A 25446-nucleotide genomic window follows, 5' to 3' on the forward strand; every position below is an offset into this window, starting at 1 on the left:
TTAAAAATTATACACGGACTCTTAACACTTTGTATTATTGTGGACCCTTTACAACAATAATGATAGTAATATAATACTGGTAATAGTGAGGATTATTACCTTAAACCAGAACATGACTGGTTCTGGCTGGCCTGAAGCGAGACAGTTAAACTCTGCGGTTTCACCCTCCACCACAGTCACTGTTTCTACACTGGAGCCACCAGCTATGAAGGGCGCCTCTGAAAATAACCACAACTGTTTGATTTCCATCAGATACTGGAGATACAATGATAAAATCCAGCAAAGTGGAAGAATCGCCTGAAAATCAGTCTTCCTTAAGTTGACGAAGTGAAAATAAAATGAAAAATACAAAGAATTCGGACAAACATCAGGAGGAAAAAGCTATTAGGAGAATATTTTATTACGTCTTACATTTCATTTTCGACATTCTAGTTTCACAGAAAGTTACATTGATATTGTATTACTATTTGTCCTTAAGATGTCTGAATATATATATATATATATATATATATATATATATCATATATATATATATATATAAACATAAAAATACAATGTATGTATGTATGTCAATAGATATATCTATAATGATCTATCTATCTATCTATCTATCTATCCAAGATTATATATCATATCTATCATCTATATATATATATATATATATATATATATTATATATATATATATTATATATACATGACAATTAGTATATATATATTAATTATAGGGAGCATTGCATGTATGTCAGTTCGAGCTGATGGAATGTTCCGTCAATGTTGGTTTGTTTCAGCAAACTCCGGACGCGATTAGGACAGGTCAGCACATACCGACCTGCTTTGTAAACGAGAGACCTCGCAAAGAGCCCAGGAGGAATGCAAGAAAAAAGAGAAGATAATCTGAGGGGACTCTCACGTGGACGCGGAAGCTGATTTCTACGTCACTATGGAATAGCAAAAGAATGTTCTAGAACAATGAGTGCGTGCATATGTGTCTGTATCTAAAGAGGTCATTAGGGGGCAATATAAGGCGGCGACCAGCAAAGGTAGATTATTCTGGCAGTAACTTGTATTAGTGAGAAGTCTGCCTATCAAGGCGCGAGATTTGCAAGTAAAGGTATGATAGCTTGGTGTTTGAGTGATGAGACACTTTATCATTTCAATTGAACATGTTGTATTGAACATTTTCCATATGCACTGTCTGGAGCTTATCAAATCTGTAAAGTGACTGGGAGACAAGTTCTCCTTTTCTTTGGTTTTTACATTTTGTGTTTTTTTTTTTCATGTATGCAGTTGTTTTGTTTATTATCATATCTAAAAGAAGTAACCTTTTTATTTTCTTCAGATATATTTGGTTCAGGTCACGTGACAAAGGAATTTTTGACAGTCAGCTATGACTTCGGTCATGACAGACTTTGACATTTTATTGGGATATTTCACACGATGAGAGATTCGATTTTCCATCTAGTTATTTGCTAGAAGTAAGGACAATCATGGCCTTAGCTTCTTTAATTCACTTTTTTTAGTCATGTTAAGTTTGGGCTTAAAACTTATATTTTTGATAGATCATGAGTTTCCTTTAGCCTCAGTTAATTTGTAATGTGACTATTAACGAGGGGACTGACACACAGACGCTATGTTGATCTTTGAGCTTGAAATGTAATGATAATAGGAAAAGGGGAGGATAACACATACTCATGTGTGTGTGTGTGTGTTTTCTGTGTGTGAATACAAAACAGAGACAAACTCAAGCTTTCTCCCCACCTGTAACATCCACATTAAATCTCTTGGTAGCTTTACCCACGCTGTTGCTCGCTTCACACTGATACTGCCCAGCTAGATCGACGGTCACTCTGGAAATGATACAATTTAACAGAGGTTTCACAAGATATTGAATTAACAGGTGCTGTTCCACAGATGTTTTTGGACAATTCTTCACGCAATGAAAGTTATTCAACAGAATGTTAAATATCAAAATTGACACATTAGTCTAAACAAACTCATACAGTTTAGCAGGTGTGTTAACAGCCACATAAATTACTATAGCAGGTGTCCTAATAGCTTTCTTTGCAACAGACGCCACTAATGAGAATAGCTGTAAATTTTTTTTTAAATTTTTTTATGAATATGCTCTTCTATTCAAATTCTTGAACTCTTCTTATATTATACCGTTAACCACTCTATTCCGCAAAAACTCTAAGCTTAAAAAGATTTATTCTCCTGCAAGTATTTTTGTAAAGTTACAACGATTTAAATACAACGAGAAAATTTTTTTTCTTGGGTAACAAATTACGAGTTTTCTGTGAAATATTATGTATTCGTCAGCTAAAATATCATGGATTTTGTATTTTCAAATTTTAACAATTTGCAAACTTTTACTAAAAATACCGGGAATATATACAGCTTCAGAAGATGTGCCCTGAAACTGAACATGTGCAATAGTGATGATTTCCTTGTCCAGGTATTGTAAATTATGGCCAAAATTCTGGCCATCTGCTGTTATTTCTCTTTGAGATTCTTCAAGCCCTGCACGGGCCCACTCACGAAAGCCACGAAAATGAGTACCTCACGACTAAAACTGATTTCCAAGTCCGCTGTTGGTTTTACGTAAACAGTTTTCTATAGTTCACTCCTAATTACTAATTATGATACTGGAGCAAAAGGACCTTAGGCTCCCTTTATAAAACCATATACATTTTTAGTTTAGAAAAAATACCAATAGGACATGCAACCTAATGCCCTCCAAAACACTTGAGGAAATGTAAGTTTTAACTATCGTACGAGAAAGGCAATCGTTAATCATCATAGTGCGTCATTCAAACCTGTCGATAATAAGGTCATGATCCTGGATATAAAAGTTCGACCCAGGGACCACGACCTCGTCCTTGAACCTCCAGACGACCTCTGGCGTAGGAAATCCTCCTTCGACGTGACATTCCAGTTTCACGGATCTGCCGCTGATCACCTGGAAGGAGGAGGGTTCCTCCGTTCCAGCCATTTTTGGGGGCACTGAAATAAGAGTGAGGAAATCCAGATCAACAGCCATTGGAGTTCGGGGCAAATTTCAGATCCGAACTAAAGAAAGAACTGAAAAGGTAGAGAACACGAATTAAAGACAAAGTTTAATGCATTGTAATAAAACTACGATAATCGTTGTACATTCTTTGGCAAATAACGCTGCATGGTTACAGAAACTTATGATACTGGAAAAAAACTGAATATCGTAGAGATTCTTATAAAAATAAAAGTGAAGGGAAAGTGAAGAAAAGGGAACGAGGACAACTAGACATTGTGAAAACGATGACTTGCGCTCAAGAAGGAAATTTTTGCAACTGTTACTTTATATGAGAGCAACCACTTCCCATTTCTAAAAAAAGTATAAATCTGCATTTTATCTGAAAATATTTCTAGATCACAGAAATTTGAATCACAATGATGTATTATAAGTAGGGAGTTTCATCTAATAAAGACAAACCTCTCCTTTGAGCATTGAAATTCTGACCTGTGATTTAACAGGTCAACTTTATATCCACTGCCGTAGAGATCAAAATTGAATGGGACAGCATATTTAGTGCCACTTCTTTTATTACTTCTATTTCTATGGCTAACCGGATGTAGCGTTAGCCTAGTTCCCCACCTATCATATCATCAGTGGTTGTGTGGATATAGAATTATTGGCTGGCAAACAACAAATTAGCTTTTAAGTGGTAGAAATTATAAAAGGATACCTGATTAAGCTCTTTTTATGGCCTCTGTGATTGAATAGATAAAGCGTTCCCCTAGATAAACACAGGTCAGTGATTCAAATCCCGAAAGAGTAGTTATGTCTTTATCACCAAGTTACTGTTACCTAAAACCCTTGAACTAGCTTATCATGAAAAACCTTTGAACCAACTTATCATAAATCAGATCTGACCAACAACGACCATGCATCGAATACGACACTTACCAAGAACTTGCAAGTGGAAAGTTTCCTCAGTGATACCAGCTAGGTTTGTCGCCAAGCAGGTATATTCCCCACCATCATTCTCCTGTAGGATAACAAAAAAGAAAAGAAAGTGAGAGCATATGGTAACAACGAACCGACATCCGTAATGAAGGTATTTTTTGCATAGTTTTGCATGATTTCTAGTCAATGAAGAAATGCCCTTGTTCAGTTGAAAAATCAGAATAAATCGTCATTTTAACCTTTATCAAAACAATTTCTAAAACTTTACTGAAAAGATTGCAAAATGTGGGGAACTCATAGTGACACTTTAAGGCCTCTCATATCTAGGATAATCGTTCTTTACAGCAAATGGATGTCAGTAATGTGATGAATTTGTGAGAAAATAACAGACGATCACTGCATTTTTTTTATAATTAAGTAGTCTGAAAAAAGAATAATTCTTAATTTTGTCTGCTTTAATTTTCCACATTTTGTCATAACAATGGCTCCCAGATGTTCAGTGTTAAATATTAATTATCAATTTATCTATTTCTAATTGTGCACCATTGTTCATAGGCATGTTAACAGAGGAGGAATTACTGTTCGTATCTGGCAAAATTAAACAAAAAAGGTCTCAGGTAAAACAGTTGTTCAAACCTCGAAGGAATTAGTAAGTCAACTCTTTAAAAGGGTAAATAAATGCAGGCGACTTGTAAAGGTAATCTAGGCATACAGAGAGAGAGAGAGAGAGAGAGAGAGAGAGAGAGAGAGAGAGAGAGAGAGAGAGAGAGAGAGAGGGTCTTACCTGAATGGAAGTGATAATGAGAACGTGGTCGTCCTCCAACAACTGGAGACGAGAGTGTGGTTTAACCTGCTTTGCTCCCCGGTACCAAGTGACCTGTGCAAGTAATAGTAAAGAGCCTCTCTTGAGGAATTTTGCTTAATCTAATTATTCGTAATTAACCTACCTGTAGACTACTCTTTTCTAATAAACAGAAAGAGAATAAGAAAAGCAAAGTCTTCGATAAGATATTGAATAAGGAATGCTGCAGAAATTGTCACAGATCATTACGTGGTCAGGTGGGTAATTAATTACCTGCGAGTGGTATTTGATACGGAATGTAACTGAATGCAGAAGTGGTAATGCTCATAAATGAAAAAAAAACGATCCTATCTATGTCAGTTCTTCCTGCCGTCAGCGGGTACACTTTTCAGATTGGACAGTAAATTACACACTGCCAGGAATGTCAGGCTTATTTGGGAATTCAGTCTCAAGTGTGGTCTTAGCAAGCAGGCCGATTAATGAGGCATCATGTGTATTAGGAGATGGACCTCCTGATGAGTTAAGTACAAGTTGAGTAGTTGTAGTGACAGTGACCAATTTTTACTTAGGTAGATGGACCTGCAAATGTGCCAGGTGCTATTGAATTGGCTGTTCTACTAAATCGTCATCTACTGAAAAATTACTTATTACGTGTGTAGGTTCACCGGCTAGGAAATGTCACTAGTGAATGTAAGGTTGGTAAAGTAAGTGAAATGTTACGTTGATTGTTACTCCTACTAACAATAAAATTCAAGCGTTAATTGCTAATGTTACCTGGGGAGGGGGATCTCCAATAGCATCACACTCAAAGACAACTGGTTCCCCAATGGCTGCCTCGTGAATTTTGACCTCCTGGATTCCATCTATGTCTGGTGGCACTGTGGGTGGAGGAACGTTGAGATTGTAAGCAAGTCTGATAAATAAATTCTGCTTGGTTTACTACAGCACCGAAGTTCTGTGCCTTTACTGTGACGAAACAGTTCAGCATGAAAGAAGAACGATGTTGAACACAGACTTATGCGTGCACACAAAACTGTATGAAGATATTACTGTTCATTCAGTGCTGTGTTTGCTGAATGTTGCCATACTTTAAGCAACTTACATTTAAGAACATCACAAAGACACACACACACACACACAAACACACACACAAAAGGGGAAATTAATATAATTCAAGGAATAAAAGGAATGGTCTCTACTCTTGCAATTCTGACAAAAAAAGCGGAAATTAATCTAATTCAAGTCGATATTCTGTGATTAACAGGAATGTTCTCTACTCTTGCAACTCTGACCAAAAAAATAAATAAATAAATAAAGAGAAAAAGAAAAGCAAACAGATCATGGTACTCACCTAAAGTGTCTACCTTAAAGGTCCTCTTAGAGATACCTGCTTCATTAGTGACCTCGCAAGTGTACAGTCCCTCCTCTTTCATGCTGACCTTTGGAAGCGTCAGCTGACTCAGATCATTCGACATCTCGTACCACGACGGAGGCGACGAAGAAAAGGATATGGCTGGGGAGGGAGAAGTCGAAGGAGTAAGACTCTCCAAGTTCAGGTCATTACCTTCCAAATTGAATTCTAGCAGGGAGCCATTTTGTGCCTCAGAGAAAGACAAATTATTCTTTTCCGTGCGAGAAAAGAGGTTGTTGTCAAGGATGTTGTTGAAATAGTTGAAGGGGTTCAGGCCGCTTGGACCACCTTCGGGTTTGTCTCCTTCAGGATAGCTGTACTCGCCGAGGTAGTCGCTGAAGTAGTCGCTGCCGAGATAGTCGTTGCTGTAGAAGCTGGAGTCGGTTCTTTCGCCCATCAATCTCGTCGGGGTTTCGTGTTCTAGTTGAGTAACTGAGGGCAGTTCCCTTCCGCGGAACTGCAGGACGCGTCCGTCCTTGAGGGAAATGAACAGAGGTCTTAAGAGGACAGACAGGAAGACAGACGACAGACAGATAGTTGTCGCTAAATATGCTTCACTTTCACTCATGATCTCACTTCCAGTCATCTGTTCTCATTGCTTTTCCAACTTGTTCATATTTTGGGTAGTACTTGATGCAACATCAAGTTTCGGATCTGTAAAACTCCGTTAATACTTATAGTTCATGGACAATTTCATTCAACACGAACGTGGAAATCTCATTGAATCCATTATCACAAGGTATAAAGAAGTTGACATTTCATAGCCTGTAAGTTGACATTTCATAGTCTGTAAGTTCATAGTCTGTAAGCTATAACCTACCAAAAGAATTCTGATATGCAAGTAAATGTAACAGTAGAATATATCAAGGGTTGGTCAATAAAGAATTCAGATCGAACCGATGAAAAATACCAAGATTTGCAGAATTAGGTTACGCATGAAGAGAGAGAGAGAGAGAGAGAGAGAGAGAGAGAGAGAGAGAGAGAGAACTCTGCATAATGACCAATAACAAAATAAATACCTTCTTCCATGTGATATTGTACTCGACATGTCGAGGTCCACCTTCGAGGGTTGACACGCTCGGTCTCTTGACCTTACATTGGAGGACAACTCTCTGACCTTTGACTACCATGACGTCTTCCTCAGGTTCACCTTCCAAAACGGGTCGACCTTGAAAGAAAAAAAAGATAAAAGAAATATATTGGCCTTATATGAGTTTAAGATTATGTAAAAAATCGACTCATTGTGGATATGTAAGGGTAAATATAATTTAAAACTAAAACTACAAAAGGAAAGCAAAGTAAAACTGAAGGACATATACGTAAGAGCGCCCGCGCGCCCCCACACACTCACACACATACATAATTATATATGTATACAAACACACACACACATATATAAATGTGTATATAAATATAAATATACACACTACTAAATAATATATACATATTATACTATTATATTATAATATATAATATATACATATATATGTATATAAATAAATAAAGATACACATAACATACATTACATACATATTATAATAATAGATATATATATATATATAATTATATGTAAGGTATACTAAGGGGGCTATGATTATAAAAGTGACCGAGTTTCAAGACCATCGGGATTTGTTTCAAGTGCCAATTCAGCTCATTTTAATTTCTTTGTTTTCTTTCTTTCTGAATCTAATAAATTCTCCTATGTTTATCATTTATACATATTATCTATATATATATATATATATATATATAGATATGTATATATTATATACGTATATATATATAAATAATATAGATATTATATATATATATATATATATTATAAATTATATATATATATATAGTATATCACACAATACACACACACACACAACACATATATATATATATATATATATATATATATATATAATATTTATTTATATAATTAGATATATATAGATAGTATATACACACATACACACACACACACACACACATATATATATATATATATATATATATATATATATATATATATATATATATATATATATAGTATATATACACATACACACACACACACACACACACATATATATATATATATATATATATATATATATATATATATATGTGTGTATAATATAAGTAGAATATACACATACACACACCCACACACACCCACATAACATATATATATATATAATATATATAATATATATTAATATATTATATATATTATATATATATACAGTGGTACCTCGAGATACGAAATTAATCCGTTCTGAGACGGCTTTGGTATCATGAGCTTTTCGTATCTTGAACCGCATTTTACATGTAAAATGGCTAATCCGTTCCAAGCCCTACAGAAACACCCCAGTAAATTTTATAATAAAGTTAAATTGACCAGTAAACAATGAAATACTACAACAATTTGGACCATTCAATACCTAACTTAATACGTACTAGTACTATATGTATCTACCTGTAAATAAAGTGTATTAGTGTACATGGTATACAAAAATACTGTATGTACATATGTACTTATGTAGTAAAATGTGGAACCTTACCTTTCGAGTGAGGCTATCTCTGAAAGTGGCGACAGAGGAGGAGGATAAACGGCAGAAAACTTCTTATAGTACGTACACTTAACTCGAAACACATTAAAAAATGTCAGGAAACATAAACTAAACGTTACGAAACACATTAACAAAACTGTAACACTTAACTTTACAAAAAACTTAAAATAATTTTTTTTTTCTTTTTTTGATTTTTACATTTTTTTTTACTTTTTATACTTTACATTTTTCTTTACAAAATTTCAATTTCTTCACCACTTTCAACTTACTGTTTTTTCATAGTATCAATCGGATCTTCCTTTTTGCTTACTCCTGCTAAAGGCCTCTTTAAAAAATAACTATCCAAGGAAGATTGCTTCTGCCTGCTTTTCAAAATGCTCCTGAAATAACTCAGGCAAACGTCATTGAACTGCACAAGCATACGACCTGTGTAAGCCTTTTCGGGGTGTCTGTTTTCTACAAATGATTGCACCTAATGAAAAGCAGCTAGAGCTTCCTTAATTTCTGCCGTTGTCATAGGGTCGTCCTCCTCCTCGCCGCCGCTAGAGAACTCCTCTTGAACGACGTTATGTTGCAAGGCCTCCAACTCCTTCAGGTCATCTGTCGTAAGCTCCTCTTGGTGCTCCTAGAGAAGGTCATTGATGTCGTCCTCGTCGACGACCAGCCCCATGGACTTGCCGAGTGCAACGATCTCGTCAAGATCTGGTTGCAAAACAGTTTCAGGATTGTCAACTGTTCCTGAATCTGCAGCACCAGCTTCGCCCACGTCGAATCCCTCGAAGTCTCGGGCGGATACGACATCAGGTTAGAGTTTCCTCCACGAAGAATTCAAGGTTCACCTTGAAACCTCCTGCCAAGCTTGATCGATGAGTCGTATGCATATCACAACATCAAAATACTCCTTCCAAAATTGACGTAAGATGAGGTTTGTGGTATCGGTGAGGTCGAAACATCTCTTGAAAAGATGTTTCGTATACAGCTTCTTGAAGTTCGATATCACTTGCTGGTCCATGGGCTGGAGGAGAGGGGTGTTGTTAGGCGGAAGATAAAGAACCTTGATAAACGAATACTCCGCTAGGATATCTTCCTCGAGGCCAGGAGGGTGAGCAGGGGCATTGTCCAACAACAGCAGACATTTAGGAGGGAGGTGCTTCTCTTCCAAGAATTTCTTCACTGTTGGGCCAAAACACAGATTTATCCACTCCGTGAACAAAAGTTTTGCTACCCAGGCTTTCGCATTAGCCCTCCACATCACCGGAAGCTTCTCCTTTAGCACTTTGTGGGCCTTGAAGGCTCAAGGAGTCTCCGAATGATAGACAAGTAGGGGTTTCACCTTGCAATCCCCACTGGTGTTCAAACAAAGTGCGAGCGTAAGCCTGTCTTTCATAGGCTTATGCCCGGGTAGCATCTTCTCTTCCTCCGTGATATACGTCCGACGAGGCCTTTTTTTACAAAAAAAGGCCAGTCCCATCACAGTTGAAGACTTGCTGAGAACTGTAGCCTTCCTTGATTGTCATCTCGTCGGACGTCTTAATAAAGGCTTCGCCCACTTTCGTGTGATAGCTGGCCGCCTCCCCATGCCGCACCACCGAATGGATGCCAGTCCGTTTACAGAATTTTTTGAACCACCCATGAGAAGCCTTGAACTCTGGGGTTGGCGTCGATGTCCCTTCTCCTCCGTCGTCTTCGGCTTGGGCAATCAAATCGCCGAAAATAGCGCTGGCCTTGTGGCAGATTGCCGTCTCCATTATCGTATCGCCAGCGATTTCTTTGTCTTTTATCCAGACAAGAAGCAGCCGTTCCATCTCATCGTGCACGTGGCTAATCTTGCTAGACAAAATAGTCACGTCCTTGGAAGGTGTAGCTGCTTTGATGGCATCCTTCTGCTTAAGGATGGTGCCTATTGTCGACGGATTTCAGCCGTATTCCTTGGCGATCACACTCAATCGCCTGCCAGCTTCATACTTTTTTATTATCTCCATTTTTGTCTCCAAAGAAAGCATCCTCTTCTTTCCTACTTCAACTTTCTTGGGACCCATGACTGCATATATACTGTAGGTAATTAAGTTATGTAGTACATATACGTATGAAGTAAAGTTCTCACACAACACGATAAAGTAGTACTACAACGAAATCACTAACAAATTTATGTTAATAGACAAAATCGTGTAGCATGAACGAATTCCGCGTGCTTACGATACCGATGATGCCGTCAAGTGGCTGAAAAAGCATGCCGTTAGGTACGATGCTTGATGGGATCATGGGCGAGATGCCTACCAATAGGAGAGCAAGATCTTATGGCAGTGACTAGCATCAGGAACCAATGGGAGAGTGGGAGGATGGTCGCAAGTTTTAAAATTGTTATCGATGGTCCGGGTGAATCTCGGGACTTTACAGCAGGAACCTTTCGTATTTTGAACAATTTTTGTATGTAGAGCAAAAAAAATCTTCGCATTTGCTTTCGTATCTCGAGCTTTTCGTAAGTTGAGCCTTTTCCGATGTGAGGTTTCCACTGTATAGTTATATAATATATATATTTTATCTATATATATGAGTACCACTACATATATATATATATATATATATATATATATAATATATATATATATATATATATATATATATATATGATATATATAATAGATATATATATGATACATATATATATATTATATATATTATAGATTATATATAGGGTGATATTATATATGATATATATAATATATATATATATCTATACAGAGATATAGATATTTATATATATATATATATAGATTGATTATATATTTACATATACGATATATATAGATATATAGATCTATTATAGATTGTATATATATATATATATAATATATATATATATATACATTATACACAATATAGTGATATATATATATATATATATATATAGATATATATATATATATATATATATTTATATATAAATAAATATATATTATATATAATATATGTAAGGCTAGGTTTTGATTAATAATGTATTGTCCATGGTGTTCCCTTTGACCTATGGAATGTGGAGAACAGTGCAGAGGTAACGACCCGAGAGTAGCTGATGAATGAGTTTCTGGGGATGGCGTGAGATAAAAATGCTTAGTTCAACAAGTCAATGCACGACAGTTTATGAACTCTTCTCAAAGTGCCTTTGTGAAACTGGATACAACTAGTGCTGCGAGCGCTACGAACTGTGTGTTCATATGTGCATGTGACCTATCCCTTTAAGAGTGTCATACCCAAGCCTATGGGAGATTTTGACAGAGGGTCTTCAAGTCACAGGCAAGATGCGTGGCATTCGCCGGAGTTTTTTATTAACAGTGTTTAAGTGTCCGGCTGTTGGGTGAGTGTTGAGTTACTTTAGCCAAAGAGTGGCTTATTATCTGTTTGACATTTTTTGTGATGATATCCAATATTTAGCCTCTGTCTATTAAACTTGTGTGTGTACTTACCGGGATGTGTTCTGTATCTTTGAAACAGACAATTCTGGTACTTGTGGAATGCAGAGGGACAAAGAATTCCCAGAGGGTGTAGACTTTTTTGGGTGACTAGACAATGTACTGTTTCGGGGTTTTTTGGGTTAGTTTCTAGTCTGTAAAGACTGGATTACTTGATTGATTGATTTATTTATTCGTTGTTAATAAACGTTAATGTTATGACAGAACTCTCTCATTTTCATTACTGTTAGAATGGAGAGAAAGAGGTGGAGAGAGAAGAGAGAGAGAGAGAGAGAGAGAGGCTGTGTGAGTAGTGCTGTGTGTGGGTTTGCCTTCCGCTCGTGTCTCTCGCTTACCTTATGAATAATGGGGGGAATCCCCCCATTAACATATATATATATATATATATATATATATATATATATATATATATATATATATATATATATATACATATATATATATATATATATAAGCCATTCTAGAGGGCTTATAAACAACTTCCCTAGAATATCGGAACATCTTACAAGACGCCATGAGGTCGTTAACGGTCATTCTCTCAGATGAAGAAAGCGTCACCTCCCCCCAAACATCCCCCCCAAAAGTTCGTTGGTTCTTTAGCGTCACCTATATTGCCACCCATTGGTCAATAGACCTAAGGACAGGTGCCAGACCCAATCATGGCCTAGAAGCAATATATCGGGGGTTTCTGGGGGGTATTGAGGAGAGAGGAAACCAAGCCGTCTCCTTGAGGGTCAGTAGTCAAGCGTCGGTCAAGAGAAGGGAAGACGCACTTTCCCCTCGGCCCTCTGCCGGTTCCGCTCGGTCTCAATCCCGCCGGTACTATAGATATTAAGTTCATTTCACTCGGGCCCTTGTGTAAATTCATTAGAATATAAGACCGGTGTTAAATTAATCACTGAGCGTTTGATTTCTGCATGACCCACAGTAACTTAAGAATCCCACGCGACCCAGGTCGGGGTCATAATTTTGGTGTCAGGTGTGTGGGGTCCGCTGCGAAGCGCTAATTAACAGTAAATATAGCGATCTGTGGGTCTTTCGAGGCGCGGATTCGGTGACAAATTGTTCAGTGTCTTTATGATCGGAAAATACACGCGACGGAGCGGTCACATGAAACAACAACACAAAAGGGCCGACGTTGAAGTGATACGTTAAGCAAATTCGAGCTTGCCTTCACGTAACTAAATGTCTAAGTAACGAGCGGTAGATAGCGAAGAAAGTCGGCGTGCGATATTGCAATACCGAGCGTGAGAAATCGTGAAACGGGCAAATACACGCACACACGAGCTGTGCATAAAAACGGCCAACAGACTAGAAAAACTGTATGGCAGTGTATAAGCGATGGAAAGACAGAAAGGGGACGAGTGTCGTATAATTGGAGTGAAGATTTGCACTCCCCAAATCCCCAAAGACCAGCCAGACGCTGGTTATGATAGCAAGTGGAAGGAGGTGATCGTCAGCACAGTGATCAGCAGTGCCTTCGCAGAACATCGGCGATGCTAAGAAACGGACCAAAGATGGTGGCCGGCAATGCGCGACCCGCCAAAAGTCTTTCCCGCCAAAGGGAAAGAAGAGAGTGCCTGGGAGTCAGCTGTGTGCGCCAAGAGAACAGGGGAAACCCTGTTGGGCAGCGGGAGGGATACCAGTTCTCCCCCCCGAAGAGTAGCAGAGTGAGACTGTCGGAGTAGGGGACTCCCCCTACAGGACAGTACACCCCCCTCAAGAGCGGGAATGGGTCGGAAGGAGATGGGCACTTTCCTCCTTCCCCTAGCCCCTCTAGCCGTTGAGGAGACGGTATTCACCTTCAGGATGAATGGGGGAGTGTGAGCTGTAAGCTTCGTCTGGCATAGACCAAGCTGTTGGAAGTTAGAATGATCGTAGAATAAGAAAAGCTGACAGCCGTCGGATGGCGGCTGACGACAGCAAGGGAGTGTAGCAAGACACTCCTCCCCTCCCCTCAAGAGGAAGGGGGACGGCGACGTGGAGAGAGGAAGGAGGGTCAGCTGGGATCCTTCCTTGTCACAGGGACACGAGGAGAGTAATTACTGACCAGCGTGAATAATTGTCAGTGGGGGTCTTTGTGAAGAATTTTAAACAGTTATGGGTATGAAAATGTGGGCAACCCGCAATGAAACAAGTTTCTTTGGTTTTGTTTTATTCACTGTAGTTTAAAGTTTTTTTTTGTAAATATTATATTATCAAAAGGCTTTGTGATTAGTTTATTGTCTGTTATGTGTTATTAGAATATGTTCCTTTTGATTTGAATTTTTAAGTTATTCAAGTAATTTGTCTGAGAAGTTTTTGTTTTTATCAGGAATACGTAAACAATCAACTAGTGATATGTCGATTTCTTTTTTTTTAATCAGATTTGTGGTAACTGAACCCTTTTGTGATTTATCTGTGATTGCAGTTTGAGTAATTTAATTACGAATTGTTCTTATTAGAGTCAATGAATATTAACCAATTCACTGATATTGCTTGCTTAATGTTTTGCGGAAACTGTAGATGGATTTTCTTTTATTTTGTTCATTTTTATTGTCGGTTTTCAAGTCCTCCACCTTGAGGGTAGGAGACCAAACCCGCCCCCCCTAGAGCCTCTCCATCAATAGCCAGTGGTTGTCTGAGAACACCACCAATAGTGTTTAATGTTAAATTTATTGTTATTAGTAGTAGTTACCTGGGTGTTTGACCTCTTTGAGATTCTCGTAGTTAAACCAGATTGTTATTCTTTTCAAGTACTAATGATACGAGTCCATTTAAGATCCCTGGTCAATGCCCCGGGTTAGGTAAAGAGAGAAAGAAAAATAATAATAAAAAAAATGGAAAAGTAAATAAATGAATAAAAAAAAAAAAAAATAAAAAAAAAAAAAAAATAAATAAAATGAATAAAATAATAATAATTTTAGTTAAGTAATAATACCGGAGCTAATGCCATACCCAGGATACCAATGCCTATCCATTGCCCTCGATCGAAAGTGCTTTTACTTAAAGTAAAGGAGAGCAAGTTTTTTTAAGTTTTTTCACATTGGATCTCAAGGCTTGCCCTGATGATGAAAGTAAAGAGAAAACGGCCTTTATAGCAATCGGCTATATGAATATAATTTCCTTCCCTTCAGGTTGAATATCTTACAGCTCATTTTCACGAGTAATGATACGCGTTTTAGCCTCTTATAATTAAGTTTTTTTAAACATTGTGAGTTTTTGTACATTTAGATGATATCATTGTAGTTGGCGTCATGGGATGAAAATAAATTTAGAAAAATTTAAGTTTTTCCAGGTCGAAGTAGAATTTTTGGGGCACCTAGTAACTTCGGAAGGCCTTAAGCCTTGTGCCGATAAAGTTGTAGCAATTAAAAGAATTCCCACGACCAAAACATGCGAAAGATGTAGCCAGCTTCCTCGGACTCGCGGGTTACTATCGGAAGTTCATTAGGAACTTCGGACAGATAGCGAGACCGTTAGATGCATTAAGGAAGCAACCTGATTTCCAATGGAATGAGAAAGAGGAAGAAGCTTTTCAGAAATAAAAGATGCCCTAATGGCGACGAACTCTTGGCTTATCCGAGGTTCGATCGCGCCCCTTTTTTGTGACCACAGACGCAAGTGATATTGCGATAGGAGGAGTAATCTCCCAGATTGACGATGAAGGTAATGACAGACCAGTTTGTTTGCATCACGCGCATTAAAAGGGCAGAGAAAAATTATAGTACCTTCGATCGAGAGGCTTTGGCGGTCTTATGGTTGCTGGAGAGACACCCGTTATTTTTTGCTGGGACACAAAATAAAGATTTTCACAGATCATCAACCATTAACATATCTGTTGAAGAAGAGCGAGATTACAAATCGACAAGCTCGATGGATCGAGCGAATTTTTAGAGGCGAATTTAGAGTTTGACATCGTAAAGATTGAACATATCCCAGGGAAAAGTAATAGGGTGGCTGATGACTCTCTCCAGGAACATCATAAGAGTAAACAACTCGTGCCGCAAGGCGCAAGGAAGACGACAAAAGAAACCTCGTGACGTTGGTGGCGCAGGCACTGCAGGCGATAGTGCCAGCAACGTTCCGACAGTTCCGAACAATGACAGTCAAACAACGTAAACGCGACGCGCAGAAAACGGGAACTCGCAAGCACTCTCAGGTGGATGAGAATGCCCGACCGAGGCGGTAGGGGGTCAAATGCAGGTGGAACTCCGTCCGGGGGCGGGGATTCCAGAATAAATGCCCGGAGAATGAAAGTGTGGTTGATTTTTGTGGTTGGAGTGTGCGAGAATTGGTTGAACGTCAGGTGTCTGAAGCTTGGATTAGCCAGATCAAGGCTTGTGTGAAAGGTGAGAGCAACGAGTTCCCGAGTTCTGTGCATCTGTCAAAAGACGCCTCCTCTTCATTGAGGGAGACGTCTTGTTGTGTAAATATGAAAAAAGGCCGGAGATGTCCGAGCCCGAGTCGTTCTTCCTCGAGCCCTTAGTAGAGAGAGCCATACACATTGATTCCAATGTCAGCCCTTATGCTGGGCATGTAGGTATAGAAAGATCTCTTAGAAGAGCCCGTGAACATTTCTTTTGGGTTGGCATGCGTAGGGACATAACTAGATTTTGTAAGTAATTGTCATGTATGCAACATGATGAAAAAGCACAGAACGGTGATTCCGAAGGCCCGATTATGGCCTGTGGTGCCGGTGAAGTGGGATAGAGTGCATATGGATGTGGTAGGACCACTACCTTCAGTGCAAGGACAACCTAGATATATTTGTGTATTTGTGGACGCGTTCACGCGTTTCACACATGTGTGCGCAATGATAGACAAATCGGCAAAGGAAGTGGCTAAAGCGTTGCATTCCCTAGTAAATCGATTTGGGTGTCCCAGCCCAATACTAGTGTCGGACAACGGCCGTGAGTTCGTAAATGAACTAATTCGCGAGTTTACGGCCCTCTTACAAAGTAGATCACGTTACCATCGCGGCTTATCGGCCGTCTGCAATAACGGACTCGTTGAGTCTCACAACAGAGAGGTAGTCAACATCTTAAAATATCTCATCGGGGATAATCCGACTTCCTGGCCGTCTCTGTTTGCAGACGGCTGAGATGGCTATTAATGCCGCATATAACAGCTCGATTAGGGACCACCCCCTTCTTTTTGATGTATGGACAAGACATCCGACTGCCGTATTCGGTGGTCTTGGACCCTCAACAGATGCCCCTTTATACGGTGGAACAGTACCGGGTGTGGTTTTGTAACGCGACTCGACGTGTGTTCCAAGCTACGCAACGTCTGCTGTTGAGGGCAAACGAAAAGTACCGCTTGCGGTACGACAGACGGTTTCGAGCTCACGATTCCCCAATACAGGTTGGAGATCGAATCTACTTGAAGAAAACGCAACTGCCGAAACACAAGCTCGAACCGTCATATATGGGACCGTATCGTGTGAAGGAGATCAAGCACTCCTCTGCTGTGATTCAGCATATTCGCACAGGTGGGCTGTGAGCGAGCACCACCTGTCGCAACTTACGTCCGGTGCTCGAGGACAGCGTAGTGTTTTACACCAATAAAACCAGTACCCCCGTACCCGGGGTTGGCCGTGTACCTGGGAGACGAGTCAGAATGAAATACTGGAGCGCAAGTGGGCGCCCCACCGAGAGCACAAGACCGAGCTCCCGAGCCTATGTCATACGTAAATGCTGTTGCAAAGTAATTGAAAGGGGTCAGTGAACAGAGTCTGTAAATGCCAACCCACGTCTTTACCTAGGATTCAGAATCATACCAGTTGTTTATTTTTTTTATTTTATTTCTTGTTATCAGATTGTTAATGTGTCACGAATTTTATGTTGTTTGATATAACTTATCCAAATTATTTTCAGAACAAATGTTATTACCTGTGGATCATATCTTATGTGTAATTCTGTTTTGATGTGGTTATGTTGCTTTGTACGTTATTTTATTATTTGATTGTTGTTTTTTATTTGCGTTAAATTTGTCGCAACACCGATTCCATCCTATTTTATCTTTCATAAATTACACTAATGCTTGTAAAGTTTTTTTTTGATTTTCACAGATGATGAAATTTTTGTTGTTTGTGTTTGAATTTCCATATTTATTTTTATGGTTCTTTAGTAATTTTTTTTTTTTTTTTTTTTATTTTTTTTATGATAGTAGTAAATGTACATTGACGTTCCAGGAGGATTCTTTTATTTTCGTGAAAATTCCATTGCATTATTTTTGTTCTGTGTATGTTTAAATATGTTTTTGTTATTTTGAAGAAATTTAATAGATTAACGTGATACAATGTCATTAAAAATGGATGCCATGGTGTCGATGATTACCAAGGGCAGTGGCTGAATGTGTAAAATTTTCTGTCTTTTTGTTTTGTTTTCACCATTTTGTTTTGATTATGAACCTGAAGTTATTGAATGATTTCTTTTTTTTGGTTTTGATCGTTCCAGGCAAGAGTGATTGTTATTAGTTAATTTTTTTTAAAAGATCTTATGATGTTGTAAGACGTGTTCAAATTTACTTGTAACCTTTGGTTTGTACACACGTCAAATGGCCCCCTTTAAGATAGTTAATTTGAATTTAGATAAATCAGTACCTTGAGAAAAGAGACTCGAGATGGGACAAGGCGGAAACTATAGCTTTGCGAGGACGCAAAGGAGTTTGGGGAGGGAGTGATAAGCCATTCTAGAGGGCTTATAAACAAACTTCCCTAGAATATCGGAACATCTTACAGAAACGCCATGAGGTCGTTAACGGTCATTCTCTCTCAGATGAAGAAAGCGTCACCTCCCCCCAAACATCCCCCCCCAAAAGTTCGTGGTTCTTTAGCGTCACCTATATTGCCACCCATTGGTCAATAGACCTAAGGACAGGTTGCCAGACCCAATCATGGCCTAGAAGCATATATCGGGGGGTTTCTGGGGGGTATTGAGGAGAGAGGAAACCAAGCCGTCTCCTTGAGGGTCAGTAGTCAAGCGCGGTCGGAAGAGAAGGGAAAGACGCACTTTCCCTCGTGCCCTCTGCCGGTTTCCGCTCGGTCTCAATCCCGGCCGGTACTATAGATATTAAGTTCATTTCACTCGGGCCCTTGTGTAAATTCATTAGAATATAAGACCGGTGTTAAAATTAATCACTGAGCGTTTGATTTCTGCATGACCCACAGTAACTTAAGAATCCCAACGCGACCCAGGTCGGGGTCATATATATATATATATATATTATATATATATATATATATATATATATGTATATTATACACATATATAGCTATATATAATCTATGTAGATATAGTATATATATATATATATATTATAAATATAGATATATATAGATATATATATATATACAGATATATATATATATATATATATATATATACATATATATATATATATTATAGTATATATACGTATATATATATATATATATAGACTATATATATATATATATATATATATATATATATATATATATATAGATATATAATATACGGTTAAACATAGGAGATTATATCACATACGGAGGGAAAGATAACATGTTTACTAAACTTTATATATATATATATATATATATATATATATATATATATATATACATACATACAATATATATATATATATATATATATATATATATATATATATATATATATATTTACGGTAAAAATAAGAGAATACATTAGATTCAGATAGACAGAAAACAAGAAATTGATATGAGCAGAATTTGGCATGACAAAACAAAACCCGATGTTCTGAAACTGGGTCGGTATTATATTATAGTTTTTGCACTGCCTCTACGTCATTCACGATGAAATGATTGAGTCTTGTCATCCTCAACAATTTAGAGAAAGTCGTGGATCAAATGCTTCATATGAACACCCTCTTTTAAGAAGAGGAAGAAGTTGCACAGACCAGATTATTATGTTAGGACAGTTTGCGCAACAGTGTGATTTAAAAATAATTGTTTGACGGACTTGCATTTTACAAGAAAAGGTCCCACACAAAATCTACAGACCAACTTTGTGGAAGGTCTTACGTCACTGTGGCAATCTCTTTATATATGTAAAACTAATTTACATTATTCATGAACGAAGCAGATGCAAAGTTAATGCTAACGGGGTGTCGTCAAATGAATTTGTTGCTGAGAGAAGGGGGTCTTTATAGGATTCTTTTTTTTTCTTTAACGCTGTTTGTCTTTTCCATGAATTTAAAATGGAAGTCATCCAAAAGGAAAGAGAAGGTTTAAACTGTTGTAACGACAGAAACTTGTCAAACTACGAATATGCAGATGATGATACTGTTTTAATAAACAAAATACCAAAAGATTTAAAACATTTGCTCTATAGAGATAGGACACCCCCTTTTTTTTGTAAGAGAGCAGGGTTAACGAGGGCACAATGTGTCCCAAGGTATAAAACATCACTAGACTGACGAAGGTTGGACGAGGTAGAGTCTTTCAAATGTTTAAGAATATGTTCTCTAGGGATTGAATTTTGCGAAAGACTAAAAAGAGACAAATAAAAAATAGGCCGGGTGAATAAGATTTGGAAATCAAATAGACTGAAATTGCAAAGGAAAGTAACATTATAAACAGATTAGTCTAGTGCGACCTGTATTGCTTCATGAATATGAATCGTGAAATGGTAGTGGAAGTATATCTGAAAAAAAAAAAAACATTGTCTATTTGTGAATAAAGTCCTGAGAAAAATGGCAGGACTAAGTTAGATATAATAACGTAATGGAAATTACGAAAGTTCTTCATGTAGATGAGATAATGAGGAGAGATACTGATGGTTTGGACATGACCTTCTTTTCGCCAAGGGGAGATAGTGAGTGATAGTTTTTGCTAGGATCCTGAGGGTACCTGACGAGTTGGAAAACCCGGATATGCCTGGATAAGAACTTTGAGATGGAAGGCTGGAAACGAGTGGCGTTTTGCGGAAGATAGTTAGTTATTTTATTGACAAAATATACAACTATTATTATAAATTTGTCCACAAAGAGACATAATATAAAATATACAAAGCAGACAGTGATCTCTATGGCCTACAAAGAAAAATACAACATCAAGTACAAATAACAAGCATATAAGATTATAAAAACGAAAAAGGAACTTAATATAGAGAAAAACGTAGTCACATAACTTTAATTTTTTCTGAAAATCATTCATTCATAAACATCGAATTATCAGTATCAAGTCCTAACACACATAATGCTTGAAAAAAAAAAGAAAGTTTATCTGAAGAAAAACTTAAAATAGAAGACAAAGATAAAGCGCAGGAAAGACTTGAGTGGCAGAATTTCACAATGACAGGCCCTTTGAGACGTATGGCCTCGGAGGTGAGAGGAGAGAGAGAGAGAGAGATAAGGGGAAGATTTAGGAAGCTTAATATAACTGATTTCAAGGAGCCCAAATCCTTACCTATGACATCCAGAGTTGTCGTCAACTGCGTCTCTCCGGCAGGATTGACGGCGACACAGACGTAGTCCCCAGCGTCCCTTGGCGTCACACCAGCGATGGTCAGGTTTTGCCCGCTGACGCGACGCAGAACGTAGTTCCCCAGCGTCCCTTGGCGTCACACCGGCGATGGTCAGATTTTGCCCGCTGACCCCGACGTTCATTCTGACCGACGAAACAAGCGACTGGGAACCGCGGTACCAAAGGCGGCGGGGTTTTGGGAACCCTGAAAGGCAAGTTAGAGATAAAATGATCTCGAGTGAAAGATTTTTAAAGAAACCACGTTAAAGGCTTGGCTGCAAATTGACATAAAAATATATTATCTAAGTTTTATTTGTTGATGGTTTCTCTGCTAAGAAAACAAAAAAACACACATATACATTATATATATTCATATATATATATTATATATATATATATATATATATATATATGTGTGTGTGTGTGTATATATATATATATATATGTATATATATATATATATACTATATATATATATATATATGTATATATATAGTATATATATATATATATATATATATATTATATATATATATATATATATATGTATATCTATATATATATCATATATATATATATATATATATATATATATATATATGTATATATATATATATATATATATAGATAATATATATATATATATATATATATATATATATATATATAAGAACAAAGAAAATAACTTTTTACGTATCCGAATACATACTACAGCTAAACATCTTTATGCCTACATATATTTGCATATCCTACATCTAAGGTCCTCCTCACCTGTCACAGGGCATGGGATGGAAATGGTCTGGTCCTCCGTCGTGGTAATGGTAGTGCTGACGGAGGAATGGTAAGGACGTCCATCAGGAGGCAGGAGGGTGACGTCTGCGCCTCCTTCAGCAGGTAAGAATAAATAAATAAATAAATAAATAAAAACATTACGAAAATTTTTATGTTTAATATTTGTAAATGATGGCTATTTTTAATCTGGCAACCTCTGAGGGATATTCTAAGGTGGTAATGGAGGTTCTTTGCATTTCGACTACGGTTCCAAATGTACAGAGAAATCCTACGGAAAAGTCCTACGGGCGATTCCTATGAGTCACCAGATAGAACGTAGTTGACTTTCTTGCGGTAAATTTTCCCTTAAATGCTATGAATATAGAAATAACTTTCTTAATATGTAATACAGTATTTGATTTATTGCTTGTAGACACTTTGAAAAGGACAAATTCCCCAGTAAGAAATTTATTAACAAAACAATTTCATTACAGGATTATTTGAAATTTTCTCAGAATTTCATGGATTTTTACATTACTTACAAGAGATGCTGTAACAAACGCAAGAGGTTAGTGATCTAAATTGGATTGAATATATTCTATACTTAAAAAAGATACTACAATCATTAATATAAGATTTACCTTCCTCCCACAGACAGCCTGACGGTTATGTCTTCACAAATTCATAAGCAGTAGATATTTTGAAAAGTATCAAGAACATTGCACTAATAAATTTCATGAAGTCATTGATAACAAAAATGTAAAAAATTAATTTGCAAAAATACTTGAACCAAGAATGCAGAAATATTAAATTTAAGGTGGTTGTTAGTAACATCAAGAGACTGATTTCAGCCTTGAATAAAGGAAATAAGTCAGAATTCCTTTAATTATTTATAGTTGTTGTTGTGGTTTTTCTTTTTCTTTTTCTTTTGGCCTGAGGATGTACTTTGACAAGTCTTCAGAGAGCTTTAGTATTGCTTCTCTTGCCGAGATGAAAAATATTACCCCTGAATTTTATCTTAAACAGATTTAAAAAAAAATATTCCTTTTAATTTTTAAGTCTTCCTCACCTGGGGAGGATACTTTGAAAGGTCCCAGAAGAGCTGTAGTATTGACTCTGGGTGGGGCGTTGACAACAACTCTAACAATCTTCTTGTCCGTCCCTGCAGAGTTTTCGGCAACACACTTGTATTGGGCAGCATCAGTTACGGCGGATCTTGTGATTAAGAGTTTTTCCCCGTCATTGATGACCTGGAAAGCAAGCCTTTAGGTTATAAAGAATGCAAATCGTTTTTGGAATGTTGATCAAAATCACTGATAGGAAAATGTGTAACACTGATTCTGCTACGAGTTAATTCTCATCCTGATATCACAAAGGAACGGTACCTACATATATAAAATTCCAGATTTATTCAATGTTTATAGAAAACCAGTAATGTGGGACCCTCATTAGAGCTGCCCATAATTCAACTTAACCTATTATGTATCCGCAATTATTTTGGCCAAAGATTGATTGATTATAGCTACTAAAACTGGCGTCACAACATCTAGGTTATTGACCAGGCGATCGTCTCTTACCGGATGCATGGGCTCAATAAGATCGGGTCCTACGAGCCACTTTCTGGTGGGTTTGGGTGACCCTTTGACCAAGTGGCACTCGAGGGAGGCATGCCCTCCTTCCATGACGGTGATCAGCTCCTCTTCGCCTTCCCTCTGGTGTCCGCTTCTTTCGCCACCTTCGATTTGTGGAGGAACTGTCACGAGAAAAAGAGTTGAGTTACATATAGAATTTAGGCCAAAGGCCAAGCACTGGGACCTGAGGTCATCGCTAAAAGGTTTGAAAGGTGTAACAGGAGGGAAACCTCGCAGTTGCACTATGAATCAAGTGTTAGGAGAGGGTGGAAAGTAAGATGAAAAAAGATTATGAAAGAGGGCACAGTAAACAGAACGAAAGTGGTTGCAGCTAGGGGCCGAAGGCACGCTGCAAAGAACCTCAAGTGTTTTGCCCAATGGTAAGCCTTGAACTGGTTAGGCTGGTGTTAAGAAAGAACTTTATGGAAGTAAACTGTTAGGTATGTAAGACGCCTTATGAAACGTCGTCAGTGGCCACGTTCAGTTCCAAGCTGATTGCAGAATGTTGCGTCATGTTTCAGTGTGTAAATATAATAAATTATAATGTGTGATATCGAATCCGATACACAGGCTTTGATCCTATAAATTCTACCTCATGTATGTAGGATATGATTCTCTAATGTGTATTGAGCTCCAATGCTCGTTTGTTTGTATGTAATCGTTTACATACACTTTTATGCTTCGTATACTCTAGTTCTACACTTGAGATGTCAAATCAGCTAATAAAGTACTCAAAGGAGGAATTCGTCTAATTCATCAGAAAGCATCTTCGAACTAAAACGACGGAAATGGGATTGTAGTATACACGTTAAAAGGCCATTTATCTTCTTCCTCTGGTAAGAGTAAAAGAATGGTGTAATGTGGATGTGCGCTGAATAGCATATACCACATAAACACAATAAATTTTTTTTTCAAGATATTTCAACCTTAAAAAAAGACTGGTTTGAGTAGGAAAAGAATCAATCGATTCTAAGTGATTGAAAATTTTACACCGTACATGACAATGAACAAGAAAACGAAAATGAAACATTATTACGCACTAGCTTTTTCTATTACGCAATGATTAATTGACAGCTGAGGTAATTATCAAATAACAAATGAAGACCCGCATGATTGAAGTAAAGTTTATGGAGTAAAGTTTCCTGGATGTATTATCATATCATCGAATTGAAACTATACTTACATAACCGTAAAATAAAAAAAATATATTTCTATGCCATATCAAGTGACAAATGTGACAACTAACTTGCTAAGATCTCAGGCAAAAGATTTTAAGAATCATGGAAGTTTATGAGTTGGAATTACGAAAGTCAGGTTATTATGGAATTATTGTTAATCGTCTAAAACGACTAATTGTGATTTTTTTTCTAAAAATATAGTTTGGTTTTG

General features: G+C 37.4%; 1 protein-coding gene across 1 annotated transcript in view; it reads right to left on the minus strand.

Moving 5' to 3' along the window:
- Window positions 1–25446, minus strand: part of LOC135211262 (hemicentin-1-like) — a gene marked incomplete in the record, with an annotated part of 257809 nt that overhangs the window by 58936 nt on the left and 173427 nt on the right. Inside the window, 13 exon segments of the mRNA XM_064244559.1 lie at window positions 100–218; window positions 1761–1849; window positions 2819–3005; window positions 3946–4027; window positions 4730–4822; window positions 5522–5625; window positions 6099–6633; window positions 7178–7326; window positions 21599–21711; window positions 21779–21860; window positions 22427–22540; window positions 23496–23676; window positions 24004–24179. Of these exon segments, the coding sequence (XP_064100629.1) occupies window positions 100–218; window positions 1761–1849; window positions 2819–3005; window positions 3946–4027; window positions 4730–4822; window positions 5522–5625; window positions 6099–6633; window positions 7178–7326; window positions 21599–21711; window positions 21779–21860; window positions 22427–22540; window positions 23496–23676; window positions 24004–24179 (2024 nt within the window).

The sequence above is a fragment of the Macrobrachium nipponense genome, chromosome 4, assembly GCF_015104395.2.
Source record: "Macrobrachium nipponense isolate FS-2020 chromosome 4, ASM1510439v2, whole genome shotgun sequence".
In the NCBI taxonomy this organism is placed as follows: domain Eukaryota; kingdom Metazoa; phylum Arthropoda; class Malacostraca; order Decapoda; family Palaemonidae; genus Macrobrachium; species Macrobrachium nipponense.